The sequence below is a fragment of the Sander lucioperca genome, chromosome 1, assembly GCF_008315115.2.
Source record: "Sander lucioperca isolate FBNREF2018 chromosome 1, SLUC_FBN_1.2, whole genome shotgun sequence".
NCBI lineage: Eukaryota > Metazoa > Chordata > Actinopteri > Perciformes > Percidae > Sander > Sander lucioperca.
Window position 1 is genome coordinate 41,771,144 of NC_050173.1, and position 13,389 is coordinate 41,784,532.

Genomic DNA, 13,389 nt, shown 5'->3' on the forward strand with positions numbered 1-13,389 from the left:
GGATAGGTAGAATTAGTGTTAGTGTGTCCAAGTCAGAGCCCAAATCCTCACCTTCCTTCTGATTTTAATTTCTCATGGGGGCTGTAAATAATTTGACTTTGTCATTCATGCATTTTGTTGTTTTATTATTCGTTTGTCTCTGCTGGCGCATATTGACTTATTTTTGTTTCTCTTCATTGAGGTGAGACGCTTTTTAAGATGCCTTGGTGTTAATTGAACCTGTACACATTTCAGTTTTTTATGTGTAGAGCTGGAACTTTGTTTTGATTATTCGTTTAATTAATGTATAAAATGTCAGATTCCAAAATGATATCTTCAGAAAGACTGTTTTGTCCGAATAACAGTCCAAAACCAAACAATATTGAATTTACAATCGTACAAAACAAAGAAAAGCTGCAAATCCTCTTATTGAGTGTTTCCCAAGGTGGAGGTCAGGACTGCTCAAGGGGGTCAGAAGATAAATCTGAGGGGTCACCAGATGATTAACAAGTTAGGAAAGAAGATCATAACATTATTCTGATTCATAAAAGTATCTTTAGATTTAGGAAATGTATGTTTGCTTTCTTGTGAAATCATAACATATAATATAATTTGGTATGTTAAGCCTCAGAGAGTTTTCCAATTAAACAATCTAAAAGGGTATAAAAAAAAAATCACATTTGCTTTCTAACAGGTGGCAATGCAAAAGATTGTGCCGTTTTTAATCATTTTTAGGAATTTAGCTGAAGCCTACAGCAAGTCCCACTTCAGTCAGTCAGTGTGTGTGTATTGATCAAGGGCACTTCATCAGGACAATGATATTACTGCTGTTGTGGAGATCAGTCCTGCAACCTTCTGAGTAAAAGCCAACAGTACTGAATGTATCCTGCGGTCTTTGTAGCACTTCTTCATGCATGTTTCCTGCATTAAAACAGCAGACAAACAACTTCTGTGTATTAACCTCGACCTTAAATCTAAAAAAAATCATCACTGTAGTATTCTGTACAAAATAAACACCCAGACATGGTGGCCCATGGAACAAAACTTAACCACACATGCAGGTACTGTTTCTATTAAAGGGTCCTTAGGATGACAAAGTACAAGAACCATTCCTTTAGACTACATACAACACCACTTTAATCATGTCACACTCAGTGCACACTAATGTTTGATATCAGTGCAGGTTTATCCTCCAGGGTCTTAAGTGTTTTTATATAATGCAAACTTAACATGTTGCTGCATTTGGCTACCTCACAGCCACCAGCCAAACATTATGCAAATGAGGACAAATGAATGCAGAAAGGTGGGGGGGTGGGAGTCATTTCCCTTAAACAGCCACTGCACATTCACCAGGAATGAACTTTCTTATACAAATTAAGTCAGTGAAGAAGTTCCCACATTTAATTGCATGTCTGCCAATTCCCATTTTTTTTTCTTTTTTTAGTGTCAGAAGTTACAAGCAGCAGTCAGAGATCACATGCTTGTGTTGCAGTATAGTAAAACAGCAGCAACAGTAGCAAATCCTCACATTTAAATAGCAAAATCCAGCAAATATTTTCATTTTACTTGTTAAATAACTTAAATGATCAATTATCAAAATTGTTGTCCGATTAAATATCCGTCGATCGACTTATCTATGAATCAAGTAATTGTTTTAGCAACTGAATTAAATACCAAAAACATTTTTAATATGCTTTCATTTGTATTTCAATTTGAATGAGCTTTCTAGATTGACTCTAATAATGTGAATACCTTTATCATGGACATTTCAGATGTCAAGGTGCTGCCACAAAAATTAAGATAATTACAGTCGTGCAAATGAAGTGTGACTTTCACTGAAAAGAAAATATAGCTTTAATTGGCTTCAATTTAAAATGTGTCATCTCTCAATGGCCTTCACCAAACAATCAAACAAAAGCTACCTTGCTAAAGATCCTTTCGAAACATCTAGAGAGTCTTTGGTTCTGTTAAGTTGTTATGCTCCCCAATAACCTGAAGCTCTTTGAATCTCTCAGCACAGTAAAACTTCCTTGGCCCACCAGTCAGCCGGGCTATATGCTATTCAGGATCTGAATGGGGATTCAGACATTGCTTTTTCTCCAAGGTCAGGCCCCAGACACACCTACACTCTTGGAGGCTTTTCTGCCACAAGAGGCTGGAAGCAAAGGCGAAAAAAAATACAGACTAACAAACGCTTGCTGGGAAAAATGGTTCATATAAAACATAGACTTTGGGGCTTTATGGACTGTTAGAAAAGGTAGAGTGAGGGAAGAAAACTGTGGTCTTCTTTTATATGGTTGCATGAAGTGTGAATGGACGCAAACTATGCAGTAAAAAAAAAGATGTATGTACTGCATACATACATATGCACAAGTATATGTGTATAGATGCATATGTACAGTACAAAGGGTTTTGTATAGATGGATATACAGCACAAAGAGGTGTTGTGCGTTTTTATACACAGTAAAACTTCTCTTTGTGTTTTCTTTTGCCACATCGTGTCATCTGCTTATCCATTCTGTATGGACATTTCTATATGCGTGGACTTAACCCTCAGCTCTGTTGCTATTTACTGAGGATCCTCCCTATGCTGTCCCTCCAATCCTCTGGATTTCCTGTAAATCCCCAGGGTCTGGCCAGCACTGGTGATTTGTGGTTGGCTAGTGGGCAATTGACACATTGATAAATCCCCCTCAGATGGGGTGCGATCCGTTTGAATCAATTGAGCCTTATCGGCTGACGGCCGTCACGGCTGCGACCATGTCGGTTCACCTCTGGTTCCTCAGAGTCGGCCTGATTTGTAGCATTTGACAACAAACATCGTCGCGCCACGTGGTTCGTCAGAGAGTCCAGAGGCGTAAATGAAGGCAGGACGTTGTCTGTCAGTGAGCAGCTGCAGCGAGGATGGGAGACAGACAGAGAGAGGGAGGTGGATACAAAGAGAGACAGGCAGAGATAAAACAAAAAAGGCTGATTTTTGACTTCTTTGAATATGTGTCATTTACAATTTTATAACCTGCTACCAATGACAGAATAAAAGTAGAGCTCCTAACATTTCCTGCAGTAGTGGAGGGATTGAAATTGAAGACAACATCCACCGCACCATGAGCATTCAGTGTGGCTTGTTCAGCTTCAGCCAGAGGATTCATATGGCTTGTGTCCACTGGCCAAGCTTAAGCTGTTCTCCGGCCCGTCTGGCTTAGATCCAGCTTCTCCTCTGTCTTTAGATCCGAGCCAAACCTTGCCGGTCCACCGGCTCAGCAAGCCACGTTTTACAACTTGGCGAGACTGGCCAAAAGCTGCCCAAAAGCTCCAGTTTGGAGGATTAATGGTTACTGATTCTAAATAGCATCCCCTGCATATAATAGAACAGTTCTGGGCAACATTTATCTTTATTAGCTAGAGCTACTAAATGCATATTTAATTTACAAAACAAGTATTTTGGAGAATGGCAATAAAACTGTCAAGTGCCATTTGTTTAATTGTTGTAAAACTAAATGCTATCCATGTTGCATGGTATGTCCTTGTTTTCTGTTTCTCTGTTGTCTGGGTGGGGGGCTTTTCAACAGAGACACAAACTAACCAGATCGTATGGTTTGACCCTGCTGTCAACTCTGCTCTTTGAGAAATACATGCCCCATTTTGGGTGGTTATAGGCCCGAGCCAAATATCAGTAGGCTGCCAAAATTAACTATATCGAGTGAGAGAAAAAAAAGATTTAAATTTAGTCTAATAAAGAAACCACATTTGAAGTCAATGTGAGTGAAACACTGCTTACATCTGAATGTGGGGGAGGGTAACTAACCCTCTTCTGTTAAACTGAATATTCTGTAAAAGAAGAGAAGTTGGAGCTTAAGTAAAACACTTTTCATTAAAACAGCAAGAGGAAGCTTAATGAACAGTCTTTAAAACAGAGGGATGGGAGACCTCAGGATGACAGCACTCTGAAAATTCATCTCCAACGCTAAATCCAGGCAGTTTATGTCAAAATGGGGATCACACTCTGTCATGAAATCCTCTAACTTGATTTAGCAGCAGGGAAAGTTCAGGTGGAATACTTTCTGGCACCAGAAAAGAAATGTAATGGGTAAACTTCAAGGATAAAACTTGTGGTAAACCTATTCTGTGTTTTTCTTGCTATGAAAACTAAAACCAACAATAAATGTATTCTATTAACAAATAGTGTCTTGTTGAGTATCCAAATAAGATATACCTTATTATCATGTGCCATGGGTAGTGGAGGACATTCTTCAGGTTTTACTTAAGTAAAAGTAGTGATACCACACTATATAAATACTCCATTACAAGTTTAGGTCCTGCATTCAAAGCTGGAGCTAATTTTAACTGCTTCATGCTTTTGGGCAGTTTAATCTGTAAAACATCATATTTTAGAAGCGTAGCCTATGCTTTGTATGTGAAATCTGAATTTGTAAAGTATCTAGATAACTGTAGTGGAGTAAGAACTACAATATTTCTCTTTAAAATGTAGTGGAGTGGAAGTATAAAGTAGCAAATGGATGTAAATAGGCTACAACAAGAACAAGAATCCCAAACATATAGGATACATAGTCCTTAGTAAAGTATAGTGTAGCCTACTTACAGTGCACAGCATAAATGAGTACACCCATGCTAAATTTGACTAAAAAGAGGAATAAAAAAAAAATCATCTTTTGGAAATTGATCTTAATGCCTTAATTAAAAAAATGAGGAAAAATCTAACCTTTAAGGACACCAATTTTCTTTGTGAATGAATAATGTATCGTGAATAAATAAATGTTCTTCCTTAAAATACAGGGGGCATAAGTGAGTACACCCCTATGTTAAATTCCCATAGAGGCAGGCTTTTTTTTTTTTTAAAGGCCAGTTATTTCATGGATCCAGGATACTATACATCCTGATAAAGTTCCCTTGACCTTTGGAATTAAAATAGCCCCACATCATCACATACCCTTCACCATACCTAGAGATTGGCATGGGGTACTTTGCGTAAAATCATCTCTCAATGCAAATCAAACCAGCTATTAGGCTAACCGACATACAAACATGCCAATCTCTAGGTATGGTGAAGGGTATGTGATGATTTGGGGCTATTTTAATTCCAAAGGCCAAGGGAACTTTATCAGGATGCATAGTATTCTGGATACTATGCATCCTGATAAAGAGATGATAGAGAGATGATTTTATGGAAAGTACCCCATGCCAATCTCTAGGTATGGTGAAGGGTATGTGATGATTTGGGGCTATTTTAATTCCAAAGGCCAAGGGAACTTTATCAGGATGAATAGTATCCTGGATCCATGAAATAACTGGCCTTTAAAAATAAAAATCTGCCTGCCTCTATGGGAATTTAACATAGGGTGTACTCACTTATGCTCTCTGTATTTTAAGGAAGAACATTTATTTATTCATGATACATTATTCATTAACAAAGAAAATTGGTGTCCTTAAAGGTTGGATTTTTCCTAATTTTGTTTAATTAAGGCATTACGTTCATTTTCCAAAAGATGATTTTTTTTATTCCTCTTTTTAGTCAAATTTAGCATGGGTGTACTCATTTATGCTGTGCACTGTAAGTATCCTATAATTAATTGCTTTTGTTTAATCCTATAGCCTACACCCTACTTGATTAAATGTAGGCCTGCCTACTTAGTTTCCTCTAATGGTCATAGACCAAAAAAAGATATAAGTTGTTTTCCTTTTCATTTATTGTGTTCATACTTATTTTCTTAAGACAATGTTAATATTTGTCCATTTAGTTATGGTATGAAGGTTTGTTCTTTTATTTTGAAGGTGTTATGTCGGTAGCAGTCAACACAGCTACAACGACAAGAGTCTGTTGAAGAAAATATCGTTTTTTTGTGTTTGAAAATGTCGTATTTAGTGTTTGTTTGGCACCTGGCTAAAATATTACAAGGTTTGTTATTGTTTTCGTTTAGTTTTGATATTGAGTGATGTTATAACGTTTTTTTCACATTTGTAGCAGCTAAGTTTGAAAGCGAGTGTGTTCAAGCTAGTAAAAATGCTTTATTAACTCAATGCATAGCGATATCTGGATCCGGTCACTTAGCATTTTGGTTGGCTTTGATATCTAGGAAAAAGTGGACAACAGAAGCTACTGCACAGTAGCTACATACGTATGGTTAAATTAACGTGAAGTGGGTTAAAGATGCATTTTATGTATGATTTATATGAAAATTTTTCTAATGTTTTTGTTGTGGATTGTAGCTAGTTTAAATTACATATTAACGTTACTTAACGATGTTATGAGTAACGTTAACTAGCTAGCTAGCTAGCTAACGTATCGTTAAATCCGACGTAGGCTTATACCGTGATGCTGCTGTTAATTTTCACAAATTTAATTTAAGAAAATATGTATTAATCCATGGTTAAAATTATCTATGTTATGTTACCCTTATGTTGTGTCTAGTTGAAGGAGTAGAGTATAGAAAATAGCTGTACAGAACAGGGTCGTCATAGTTTCACAGTGAGATCGCAAAGAGGTGCTGCGTGTGTGTGTGTGTGTGTGTGTGTGTGTGTGTGTGTGTGTGTGTGTGTGTGTGGCGTCTCGTTCACCTCACTTGACTGTCAATCCCAGGAGTTTCCGCCACCCTCATGATGCTGGATTATGGGCTGAACTCTGACTGTGGAGAGTACCAAAATCCGTCCCTTTCTATCTTTGTCTTTTTTGTCCTGGTGTGGTACTCTTCTTCGGTAGTCTCTTCTGAAATAGATGTATTCATATGAAACAGACACCACACACATGCTGGCAGTTCGCACATGCTGATTCTCACAGTATGACACAGTTAGTCAAACACACAGACACACAGCAGCTTCTGCATTCTGTTCCCAGTGGACAGCTGGCCATGCAGTGATACTTCTGCACATACACAGAGATATGCTGGCACGTTTCCACATTCATTTGTTGTACAGTGAGGGTGAGTGAACTGTTCATTCAGTTACCCAATTACACTGATTGACCTAATGTGAGCACTATAATTGCTGGTCAACATTTTCATAACAATACATTTTTGACACAGCTGGTCCAGTTTTTGATGAAACTTGCACCACTGACACAGTTGGCTCAGTGTTATGGGGCTGAAGTTTTTAGAGTAATCTTGTTGAAGTGAAAAAGACAACGTTTTCAAACATTAAAAGGCAATAACTGTTGTACCACTGCTTTATTTTTTATTTTATTTTTCACAAAACTTTAATTCAAATATTCCATTACAGTTTTGTTTAATCAACAACAATGTTGATTACCAATTTTATGAATAAAAAGAAAAGAAAGAAGAAAAGATAAAACATTGAGAAACAAAGAAATACAGTACATTTGCTGCCTTCAGCTTCTCCAATGTGAGGATTCACACATCATTGTAAATTTACAGCAATATATTTGGGGTTTTGGACACTTGGTTGAACAAAACAAGCAAGATGTCGTCTTGGGCTCTGGGGACCAAATGATTAAACAATTAATCAAAAAGACATTCACAAGATGAATTGATTATGAAAATAATCATTGCAGCCTGTCTTGGAAGAAGGGTCTTGTTACAGTTTCCGTCATCATTTTGCTGGACGTTTATTTGGACAAAATAGATTTTTTTTGGTCAAATTTTGGAATACAAACATTACATTTAAAATAAAAATTGAAACATATTTGAAAACTGTTCTTTTACAATTAATCTGCTCTTGATCTTTCTACAATCTTCCAAAATGCCTCCTTATTGTTGAAAACTCCACTCAGTCTCAGTTCAGTCTGTAGTTCCCAGTTCAGCTGATTGGTTTGCCATCCAAAAGACCTCTCCACTAACTCATGGTCACCTATTGATTGACCAGCTGGGTGAAGGTCCAGCTGGGTGAAGGTCCAAGTTTAGGCCCTCCTGACCACATCTCTAACTCTTTCATCAGACTCCGCGTGTTTGAGACACGTTGACCTGTGCGGCTCCCCGGTCGTCGCTGCTTATTGGGCTTGACACTGTTCGATGGTGACAACGCTAATTGTCAACATCTGGAAAGTGCTTGCCATCCCTCAGCCCTGCGCAGAATGAAACGCAGTGATCTGTCATAACGTGTCAGAGGAAATTAGCATCAGTCCAACGTCGGTGGGTGGAGGGGTGAGGGCAGGGGAGTAGAGGGGGGTTGTCTTGCCTACATTATCTGAGGTTTTTGGGAGCAGGGGGAGGAGGGTAAACGGCTGTTAGAGGAGTAATGTCAGGGCAAAGTGATTTACATGAATGTGTTTAATCACAGAGTGGACTCTGACTACTGCTTCTGTTGCAACATACATCTACTAGCACTAGTACTAATGAAATGAATAGCACTTTTGAAGGTACAAGTTAGAGGTATCCTCACCTGCTGTAAAAAGTAGAAGCAGCAGTGAATTATAAAGCTGTTGGACCTCAGCTTGTAATTCAGACATGTAGGAGCCTCAGGCAGGGCTCTCCCAATGTCCAGGCTTAAGAAAAGTAAAGGGAGTTACTAGGCTTTGGCTTTACATCGACCTGTATTGGAGGCTTAGGCCAGCAGCCAGCATTGAGATCACTTGTTTTAACCTGATTTATAGGCTCATTTTTATATGCTTTTTATTTCTTGTTGCAGCTGTTGCCCATTTGTTCATATCCTTCTTTGCTGTGATGTCTTTTTATGGCCCTGTCATAATTTGTTTTACGCATCAATGTATAATGTATAAATGTGTTTTACGGTTCATACTTGAACCTTTTTGTAAACTCGAATGTAAAAAGTGATTTAAATGAAAGCTCATCAAATTAATTTTATTAAAAACCAACAATCGAGCCAATGTACAATAAAGGTAATACTTGCCCTGCACTGCTGACTTCTTATATCAAAAAACAGTGTTTTCTTATCTTGTCTCATAGAAAAGCCTGCATGGTCACAATATCTTTGTCTTATCAGAATAAATGAATATTGAATTTGTGGTTTTTTTAAATGCAGCAGCACAAGAGCAACAACCTGGATAAAGGATATTCACTTGGTTATTAAATAATAGAAGAAAATGAAGAGTTTCATACCAAACTAAACCAAGCTCTGGTCCTTTTAGAGGACAGAGGGGTACCTGAAGCTTGCTTTTACATACTGCACTTTCTGTATTTTTGAGGTAAATTTAAGATTTTGATGAACTGAAGATAATTCATCTTTACAAAAACAAACATTGTGTTGATTAACACTGCAGAAGTCCCTCTTTCTAACTGTTTCTTTCTGTCCTATAACAGGAAAGTGACAGTTTGTGGTGGGACGCCTTCGCTACAGAGTTTTTTGAGGAGGACGCCACTCTCACACTCTCCTTCTGCCTCGAAGATGGACCAAAGAGATACAGTAAGAGTCCTATAATATTTTAGCAAACCACCAATAATGCAATAATTACATTTCTTTATTTGAAATAATCGATCATTTTTCAAGAAAAGTTCAATAGTTCAGTTTAAATCCATTAATCTTGGCTGTAGGTGAGTTTCTTTTCTGTTGTATTTTATGTAAAAGTGAAGAAGAAGAAAAACTGGCTTACTGATGGTTTGTGCATTCATGGTGTTTCGATCGACACAACCTTCACCAGACATCGAGTTTTCTTCACTTCTATTCAAGTCGCACTGCCCTCCCACGCACCTGTAATACAGTCTGGTGTGCAGAGCTTTTTTCAGTTATTTGTTGTATTTTATGTTTATATGTTACAAATTCTGGCATCCCATTTTCCTGAAAGGGTCTTAAACCAACAATGTCCTGGTAACATGCCCGTGTCTGTCAGTATTAGGTTGCGGGTGTCCCAATAAGACCCTATCACAGAAGTTTGGCGACTGAGAGGGACAAACCACCGTAATACAGCAGTGCTAAATTTTAGAGAAAAATTCCTCATATACCTCAGTCTGTGGTGTTCAATCATTCCTAGTACTGATTTTGTGATGAAATTGTCAAAAATAGTGCATTTGGTATTTCCACTTTTCTTTAACCTGCTTTGTCTTCTTCCACTTAAGTAATTGATTTCCTACATTTCCCAAAATGTCTTTTAACACCTCAACAAAAAAGTGTGAGCCTGAAAAGAAAACATCTGTACCACTGAGTCACCCATTTCTGCATGGTGCTCTACTGAGTCTCCTGTCAGTGAGAAAATTGGTATCCCTCCCACTTCTAACAATAGTTTTCTCTCTGTATGCGATTTGCTGAACATTGGTGCAACATCATACGTAACTACGGGTAACCTCTTTCTGACAATTTCATCACAGGCCTCTATTGTGGCCAGTCTTGAAAATAGGCAAATTATTGGGTATTTCTGTATTGAAATGCTTCACAAAACATCTGCTTTTGTGCAAGATCATAATGGTGGTTCTTTATTACAAGTGTGTTGCTATATTGGCACTTTTTACCAAGAGGAGTGCAGTACAACCTGATACTATATCTGTATAGAAATATTTCATTTTCAATAGAGTTGAGAAGTTGGAGGAGTTATGGCAGGTTTCCAGGGTTCCAGATGTAAATGCTGTGTTCCTTTTCTGCATAGAAAGTGTTAGGCGCAGTTGAAGCACCTCAAGGCTTGGATCTCTCCTTGTTAAATAATCAGAACCAAAGAAGAGCAGGTGCAGTACAATATATCTGGCTTTTTAGTAAAAAGTCAAACGTACAACACAGTAAAAACATTAAGAGAGATGTCAACCACAACTCCCAAGGAGCATTTTGATGACAAACATCCCATCCTAAACTTAAAATGTAAGAGTGATATTAACAGTGAGCTTAAAGGTGCAATATATCGCAGCCGAAAAAGTGTCTGTCAGTTGCGAACTCAACTCAAGTCTGGGGAGGATGGACAGGGGGGAGACAACTCTCTCCAGTATTTTGAATTTGGACTGCAGTAACTATTTTAAACGCTAGCTGTCAGTATTACATATGGCACCTTTAAGATAAAGATTTGCACTTCATAAAATTATTATAAAACATTTAGCAGTTTAAATCAGTTCAGTTTTAAACTCTGAGTCATTTCGTATTCATTTGGAAAATATGGTGTTTTGTTGCCAACTGCAACAGCCAAGAATTTGCTACAGCTCTGATTTTGCGCCTCTCTATAGCAACGGTGGCTGAGGCTCATTGGTACTGTAGTATTTAGAGCCAACTACTATACCAAACTAACAGAAATAAAACATGAACTGTAGAAACAAAACAATTAAAACTGATGGCCACAACATAAACCTATATTAGCCTCACATGATCAAGTTACTACCTTGTTTCTATGTTAAAGAACATTAAGGATATCGTTAAAATATTTTTTTTAACAGTGGCTCTTGACACTTTTCAACTTTATACTACCACTAGTAGGTGGTGTCCTATAGGCTACTGACTGAGTTTTATATTCATATTAGTCCTGTTATGAAAATCATGTCAGTTTTAAAAGAAAAGTTCAACATTTTGGGAAATGCACTTTCTTGCTGAGAGTTGGATGGGAAGATTAGGACCACTCTCATGTGAGTGAGTTAGGTATGAAGCTGGAGCCCGCAGGCAATTAGCTAAGCTTAGTATAAAGACTAGAAGCAAGGGGAAACAGCTAGCCTGGCTCTGTGCAAAGTTCAAAAATACTTCTTAAGCACACTAATTAACACGTATCTTGTTTGTGGAATACGAACACAAACAGAAATGTAAAAACAACGATATAAATAGTTACACAAAGTAAATCCCTATGAATCTACAAATGGTTAACTACTAAGCTTCAGAGTTAAATTTCTAGGTAGGAAGATTTCTTATATTCTCATAGGCTCCTGTTCAGTGTTGTTTTTTGCGAGGGCCTGAGTTTCAGGAAACATTCTCAACACTTGATTTCGTGTACAAATAACTTAAGTTAAAAACACCAAGTACAGCCACAGTATGTGGTCTTCAGCGACAAATGACAGAGCAGAGGCTGTTATTGAGTTTGTGATATTGTCCCCTTCATCTTATCTGCATTGGTTTGTGTTTTGATATCTGAAACATATTGAATATCACACAGACATAGATAAGGATGGGGTGTGCTGAAATGAGCAGATGTGTAGGGTTTCTGCTGTGTTAGTGTGTGTGTGTACTGTATGTGTGTGATTCAGCCCAGTCATGGAGGAGGAAGAGAAAGAGTGGAGGATTGTTGTGAGCGGGGCCCCGATTTGCTTTTCAAATGTAAAAATAAAAATCCCCAGTGGTGTAGAGACGGTAACCCTGTTCCCCCGGGAACGGGAGGCTTAACACCATGGCGATGATGACTCACCGCCAGTCGCAAGCCTTCCTCGATTCACATTCAGGTGCGCTAAGCTACACACATGCACACACACACACACAAACATATCATCCAGGAAAAATCCACCACCCTTAAATGTACCCAGCTAAAGATTTGACTCAAAAGAACAACTAAGAATGACACCTCCTGAAAGTGATGATGTTGTCTGTCTATGCTTTGCATTTTGCAGCATTATATATAGAGAACAACTGTACAATATATCACAAAGCAAGTGATTGCTATATACATTCCAGTAGGCTATTTTGGCCACTGCTCAGGGCTATGTTATGTTGTTAATTTTAGCTATAGCTACTGAACAACGTGCAATGATTCAGCAGGTAGGAGGACTTCAGTGTGTTTGTCAAGGTTACTGAAGTTTTTTGGGGAGAATTACCTATTTTGTTAACTTTCCATAAATGATAACACCATAGACAAATTCATCCAGAGTCCACTGCTGGCTTCATATTAGAAGTGAGAAATCTAGGCATAGTAAACAAAACCATTTTTATTACAGATTTTTGGTTTACTTTTTATGTTCCGTATTTTAAGTTATGTCAACACACTTTGCTACAGTAATTTTGTTGCAGCCAACTCTACTCTTATCTGAAAGAAAATGTAAAGAAATAAGTAAATACGGCAGAACTAGTGCTGGGCGGTATTTGTATTTTTTTAAGACTCTAGCAGTTTCACTGTATATCACAGTATTTTCTTTCTTTTGCATGACTGGGCCTTTATATAGGTTTATAATGGCTTATTCTACTGTAAGGAGTACCATACAAAAAACATTTTAATGTCATCATATTTACTATAAGCTTTGATTACTAAATGGTTTGCTTGGTTCCACAACATTATATAATATAAGAAGGACATTAGAATGCATGAAACAGTTACAGAATGTAAACTTTTTTTATTGTGCAAACTGCAAAGTAGTAAAATAAATGAACTTAACTTAAATAAATAGATATACCAACAACTTTAACATTGCTTCCTTTTCAAAACTAAATATTGTAAGATAGTTGTATGAACACTACCTTGACCACAGGTATGTTGTTGTAAAAAAAAAAAAAACAATCAAATAATTATACATTTTTTACACTGCACTGTAACTTTTATTCTTGTATTTGTATCTTATTCTATTTTAGCCTGTTTTATTTTCATGACCATTTGCTCTTTAA

At 37.4% G+C, this 13,389-nt stretch overlaps 1 protein-coding gene across 7 annotated transcripts in view; it reads left to right on the forward strand.

Annotated features, from left to right (window-relative positions):
- Positions 1-13,389, forward strand: part of ldb2a (LIM domain binding 2a) — an 89,446-nt gene that overhangs the window by 12,266 nt on the left and 63,791 nt on the right. For all 7 annotated transcript variants that reach the window (XM_036004464.1, XM_031317101.2, XM_031317103.2 and 4 more), the window contains exon 2: positions 9,207-9,309. In XM_036004464.1, the coding sequence (XP_035860357.1) occupies positions 9,207-9,309 (103 nt within the window). The remainder of the gene's footprint in view (positions 1-9,206; positions 9,310-13,389) is intronic.